The 6,632-nt window shown below is 30.7% G+C and overlaps 1 protein-coding gene across 5 annotated transcripts in view; it reads right to left on the bottom strand.

The window, feature by feature from the left end:
* Nucleotides 1-1,992: 1,992 nt before the first annotated feature.
* KRAS (KRAS proto-oncogene, GTPase) overlaps nucleotides 1,993-6,632 on the bottom strand; it is a 38,895-nt gene continuing 34,255 nt past the window's right edge. For 2 of the 5 annotated variants that reach the window (XM_072653472.1, XM_072653473.1), the window contains exon 5: nucleotides 1,993-2,739. In XM_072653472.1, coding sequence (XP_072509573.1) covers nucleotides 2,623-2,739 — 117 coding nt within the window. In that variant the 3' untranslated portion in view covers nucleotides 1,993-2,622. Of the gene's footprint in view, nucleotides 2,740-5,883; nucleotides 5,885-6,249; nucleotides 6,374-6,632 lie in introns of all 5 variants that reach the window. The other 3 variants (XM_072653475.1, XM_072653470.1, XM_072653474.1) reach the window with 3 other exon arrangements.

Here is a 6,632-nt window from a genome sequence, read left to right as displayed (position 1 = left end):
TGTAGAAAAACTGGATCACACTGCATATGCCTCCCCCCCACACACAAAAAAAGCACAATGTACAAAATGTGCATGTTTCAGTTTACACTATACAAAAATAGTTAAAATACATTCCAGGTAAACATGTTACATTAAGAAATAGTTTCTAGTGAGAAGTTGGCACTCAAAAAAAGGAAAAAAGCAAAACAATTTTCAACATGGTAACAAAAGACAGTGGAATTAGGAACTTTTCGATCATGTAGCCCACGTGGTATTATGTAGCAAACTTTACCCCCGAAGTCTGACAATTTCTCCAGCCAGCCACCTCTGTTTCTCTAAGTACATCTGTATGTTCACTATCATCATACCATGTAGGCACTTCGAGCTGTCAGACACACAGATCTCAAGCTATGTAATTAACAGAAAACTCAGGAACTAATTTGAATATGTTACTTGGAGAAACAGTATTTTCCCTATTGTACTGAACTAGTCACAATACAATTTCATACTATTTGATTTTTCTCTACATCAAATTCCTAACAGCCAAGATTATAACTTAATAGTTAATTAAAAACTAGAATTCCAACTTAATTATTAATTGCTGGTTGCTTTTTTTAGAAGGTGATTATCAAGATTATATATGGCTACCACAAGACATTATTCCTTTCTGACAAGTAAAATTCAATAAATGAATTATCATGTAGTAAATGACTTAAGATACAAATTTTTGTTGCCATCAAAACAAAATCTGAGATGTTCTTAGAAAACATTAAAAGAAATTCACTGGAATACAAATAAGATCAAGTTGTGCAAACTGCAACTCAACATGCCCCAGTTTCCACAAATGTTTAAAAAAACTACACAAAAGTGGCAAAGATTATGATTACAAAAGTTAGGTTCTATAAATTTTTATGCAGTGTGACTCAGTTCAAACAAAACCTAGAACTTCTAATCTTTATATAATGACTCAAAAGCATACTATCCACATCTGCTACATTCTTCCACAAACATGTTATAGGGATTCTAAGACTAGGTCAATTTTCTCAACTTCAGTATTGGATTTTGAATGTTAAGGCTATTATAATCAGATAAATGCTTATCTTCTAGGACTCCTCCTTCCCACCCCACCCCACCCTTTAATTCTACAAAAACTTTTCATCTTCCTCAAACCATTCACAATTCAGGTAATGAAGAATAACTTATCAGTTCTATAGGTTTTTTTTTTTTAATTGCCCTGCTTCATCAAAAATTCAAGAATCCTACAGAAAATACATTTGAATCCCTTTATGCATCACAACTCTTTTGAAGTATGGCCATTTCTTTCCCTTGGTACTGCATATATCTTGATAGCCCCTAGACAATGCTCCATGATCCTAAACTTAGTAAGTAACATTTAAGAAAAGTTACACTTAATTTTATCCAGAATGGAAACTACATTCAATCTCTGAGACATCTTAGTTACTAGTTAATTTTTAACAATTAGAAAGCTAATGTATTCCATGATTCAAATCAAAAGGAAAACTGAGTGAATTGTTTATAAAAAATTAAGTTCAATGAAAGATCTAAAGCCACTTTGAGAAAAAGCAATAAGAAATTAGGATTATGACCTATATGTATGTACTTAATATTTTTCTTTTTCCATCATTAAAGAGTAGTGTCTGAATATAACCTCAAATATGTCCTTCTAGTAAACATGGTGGTGTCAAACTCAAACAGACATAGATCCCTGTGGGTGCTGTTGACTTAAAAAAAAACAACCCCTCAAATTAACATTATCCATGTTGCATCTTTTATTTCCTGATTACATTTTAATCTAGTTCTGGCCCTACCTGGGAGCAAGCAGCCTATAGGCTGCCAGTTTAACACCTCCGCTCTAACATATGTTAGGTCTGCCTTAAAAGTAAAGGCCACTGAAAGAGTCTGTGTGAATGAATCAATTTAAAATAGGAAAATAAAAAGCCTTTACTATTTTCCACTGCCTCAAACATTTTTATTTTATTTCCTTTTTTATAGAAAAAATATATTTTTAAAGGAGTGACTATGACAAATAGTAGCAGTGGAAAGTTTTTAAAAAAATTCTAATTGACATACTTTACATTCATTAAAGGTGATCTGAAACTACAGGACAATGTCTATAGGCTGAATCTATAGGAAGACCATAAGAGGTTCTTACATCCTCAAAATTAATAAAGCCAATCATTTAAGTTTTAATCAAAGTTAAATACCTAAGAATTAATGCATTATCAGGATAAAATAAAACACAGTAAGTATAGGGATCATTTAAAAACTGTGTAACATTATACTTCATTGATTTGCTAAAACACCTAAATTCATTACTGGAAAGAAAAAAATAGAGAGTTATAGCAAATATGCATGCACCAAAAATCCCAAAAGGGAAAATCTCAGATATTCAATTTTTTTTTCACAGGCATTGCTAGTTCAAGAACCAACACTAAGGGAATACTGGCACTTAGAGGAATAAAGTTTCCACTGTCATTTTAAAATAAGCATTCAGATAAAAGTTAAGAGTTTGCATGAAGCAGAAAGAAAACTAGGTAATACTAAAAGCAAATGCTAATAATTTAGTATAATGTACAAAAAATTATCTTAAGTATGCTTTCAGAAAAAAAGTACAAATTTTATTTACATAATTATACACTTTGTCTTTGACTTCTTTTTCTTCTTTTTACCATCTTTGCTCATCTTTTCTTTATGTTTTCGAATTTCACGAACTAATGTGTAAAAGGCATCATCAACACCCTGAAATACATAAGAGGTATAAAATCAATTTAGCAAGAGCTATTATTTGCTGCCATTTAATCTTATATGTTAAATAGATAGGGAAGGGAGCATTTACTGATGGAGGCATTAAGGCTGAGTTTGTATGAAGAACTTTTATATTTATGTATGGAAAAATATACATAAGCACTTGAAAATTCTTAAGTATCATTTTTTCATACTTTTAGGGCTTTTCCCCCTTTTTTGTAATTTCAGATGAGAGTACTTATTCTTGTGTATATATATATATATATATATATATATATGTATATATATATATATATATATATGTATATATATATATATATGTATATATATATATGTATGGCTGGTTAAAACATCAAAAGGAAAAATAATAAGCAAAATTATTAGTAGTGTTGATATACTGAGGTGATCTTTGAACTTAAGGTATATTGATTTGTTTGAAAAAAGTTACTTATTTTAGTATCATTACTGCCTAACATTAATATAGTATGTTTGAATTTTTACACAAGCATAACTGTAATCAAGTTCTAAGTTTTTAAGCTGACAAATAACTAAAACAAGAACCTTGATAAAAACAAGAAGCATCACTACAATTGTCCACTTTATTTGTAAATAAGAGTCTAAATGCATTTTTGTGTTAAATCTCAATCATTTCTAAATTTTAGGCTTCACTATAAGCTATGCAAATGTTACTTCAACTTTTACTTTCATCCAAAATCAATTTAATAGGTAAAACAAAGCATTTGCTAAGTAAAAAAATACATACATTTTCAATAAAATTTTTATATACTTTAAAAATCAGTTTAAATAACCTTAGGAAGGGAAATCACAGTACTTAGTTTATATATACTAGAAAGCAACTATATTTTTAAGTTATATATAACATATCAGGTTCCTCAGATACAGGTACTTTTAATAAAACTACATCCTACAGAGTGCTCTACTTGATACAGAGGATGGTAAAAGAAAAGAAAATCAATTCAAATGGAATTCAGTATGTAATAATTTATAACTAAATGAATTATTTAACTGAATAGCAAAATAGCATAAGAATGCTGAAAAGAACAGTGTAAAACAGAAACAGAGCTTGCCCACACTCCCCCCCACCCCCAAAAAAAAATTACCACGTACTTCTTGTAATCAATTAACATTTAAACCTGGTCACTTTGTCACTATTAAAAAATGAAGTTAGTATAAAATAGAAAGTAAATTACTAATTAGATAAACCTGAAAATGTTATAAAACACACAGACACATAAATACTTTAAAGTCAGACACTAGAGGGAGCCTTAGGAACAAAAATCTAACATTAAATCTAAGTCTAAACACTTTTAGGAGAACGAAGTCATCTCTGTTTACTAATGTTTTGGCAGATTTATAAATTACTTGATTTTATTTAATTAAAGTCTTAATTTTTACCATGTTTTACTACCTTCTGTTATACGTATTCCAAGATGATGAGTTTGACATTTAATGCAGCGTACTACTGAGATTCTTTCAGCTCCGTTAACAGCAAAAGTAGTATAATCATTTCATTCAGTGTCTGTTCTTTCAGGTTACATTAACCCTAACAATTATACTTGGATAGAAGTTCAAGTAGGTATCATTATTATGTGGCACGAAATGTGATTGCTAAGTGGCTTGCTCATGGTAATTCAGTTACTGGCAGACAAGTAGTCTACCTTTCTATATTCAGTAGTTATGACTATGTGCTCAAAAACATTAATAACCTAGAAGTTCTACTAAGGATTTTCTGGTAGCCTTAAAATTTTCACACTGGGCTACAATATTACTAACAAACAGTAAAGAAAAAATCTGCAATTATTCTTTAGCAAATATTTAATAGGCATCCAAGGCAACTTAGTACTCAACTAATTTCAACAGATCAAGTTGTACCAGGTCAAATAAAAGACCACTATAAAGAAAAATATAAATATAAAACATAAAAAAGAGAAAAAAAGCCTCCAAAATGCAGCATTAACATCTAAAATATAATAATACTAAAACATAGCTTTGATTAAAGCTTTGTACTCAATCTTTTTCCCCATCTGCTTTGCTGGGACACAAGTACCATGAAGCTTCTTTCTACCTGATTTGCAGCTGAACCATCCCTACATGTGGAGTCTGCTCTTATTAGATTGTAAGCTCCTTGAGAGCAGGGACTGACTGTCTTTTCTATTTGTAGCAGTGTCCAAATGTATATTATTCAATATTCAAACAATAATAAAAGCGTCACATTAACTATTTAACATACTGAACTGCTATACACATAACATCAAATTGTTATACACATAAAATATTTACTTCAACAAGGTGTAAATTCCTTGGATTGAGTACTCTCTCCACTTATGCAGGTCATAATTCCTGTGACTTAGTAGGTGGTTTTCTAAAGTTGCTGTGACCAAAACTTTTATCAGTCTTTCTGAATTTAACTAGATTCGTTAAACAGCACTTATACACTTGGCTGCCAGGTCTGTACTGGAAGCCTTTCCAACTTATGCTCTGCTGGCATGGTCTTTAAGAACCCAGGTTCACCATCACACCATGAGACAGGTATCTCAAGAGGGCTTTGGTCTTCCTATATATATTTTTACACATGTCTTTATGAAAAATAACTTTAAAAGGGCTGTACCCCTAAGGAACTTATTTAAATCAACACTTAAAAACAAAAGGAAAAGAGTAATTTTCTTCATTTTAATTAGAAAATAATTTCAACAAAAGAATTCTATTCCTGATGCCCAATAGTGACAAGTGCTTTAAAAAGAATTTTACCACTTTTTTCCCTTGAAAAAGAAGGTAAGTTTCAGAATTCATCAACAACATTTAGCTAGTACCACTTATGCATAAGATACTAGTGTGTTTACACCTGGACTAATCTATACACTGGACTTGACTCTACAATTAAGAAAATAATTTGACACCTTGTGGAGGTTTATCTCCAAGTCCCTAGAATACAGATCACAAATGACTGGTATTCAGTTTAATAAATAACTTATTAAATTCAGAATTGTAAATTCCCTTCTCACTTGTGCCCAAAGAATATTACAAAACTAATAACCTTGAGGAAATCACAGATCTTTTTTTATGAATTTCATGTCATTTAACTCAATCTAATCAACAAAGACATTGATAAGATGTGACCCTGGGTAAGCCAGGCCCCAGTTTCCTCATCTGTAAGTACATTTTTGTTACAGTCTTTCAGATCTATCTGCATCTATGACTAATACACCCATGCCCCTATTTTAGAGATGAGAAAACTAAGGTCTAATCACAATTTAGCTTTTAAGAAAAAATAGTTTTTGGTCGTAAGTTTCCTATATAGTTTGAATTTAGAACTACTTTAAAAAGTGAAAAGTAAACATTTTTATATTACACTTCAAATTAGAATGCTACAAATCTACAAGCATTTTAATATAGAACTGCCCTAAACAGTTCTAAGAGTTTATAAACTGTGTTACCTTTAAAAGACCATCTGCTTTCTGCCAAAATTTAATTTGCTCAACTTACCAGATTACATTACAATGCATTTTTTAATTTTCACACAGCCAGGAGTCTTTTCTTCTTTGGTGATTTTTTTCAATCTGTATTGCCGAATCTCTCTCACCAATGTATAAAAAGCATCCTCCACTCTCTGCATTGTAAAACACAACTCCTTTAAAGGTTTGTTTCATTGCTAAAAATAATTTATTGGGATAGCCATGTGGAATAAAAATTGAATAAGTGAGCTTCACTTGTTAAAAAAAAAAACTAGGACAACACATCATTCACCAATTTTTTAAAAGTGGGGGAGGGACAGTTTTCCCATCTGAGCAAATATACATACTGGGTAGTTTTAAGAGTTGCTTAACAAAATCTATGTGGATAGGAAAAGAATTTATCAAAACTAGTAA

This window comes from Notamacropus eugenii, chromosome 3 (assembly GCF_028372415.1).
Source record: "Notamacropus eugenii isolate mMacEug1 chromosome 3, mMacEug1.pri_v2, whole genome shotgun sequence".
Lineage (NCBI taxonomy): Eukaryota > Metazoa > Chordata > Mammalia > Diprotodontia > Macropodidae > Notamacropus > Notamacropus eugenii.
This window is presented reverse-complemented; position numbering and strand designations above follow the sequence as displayed.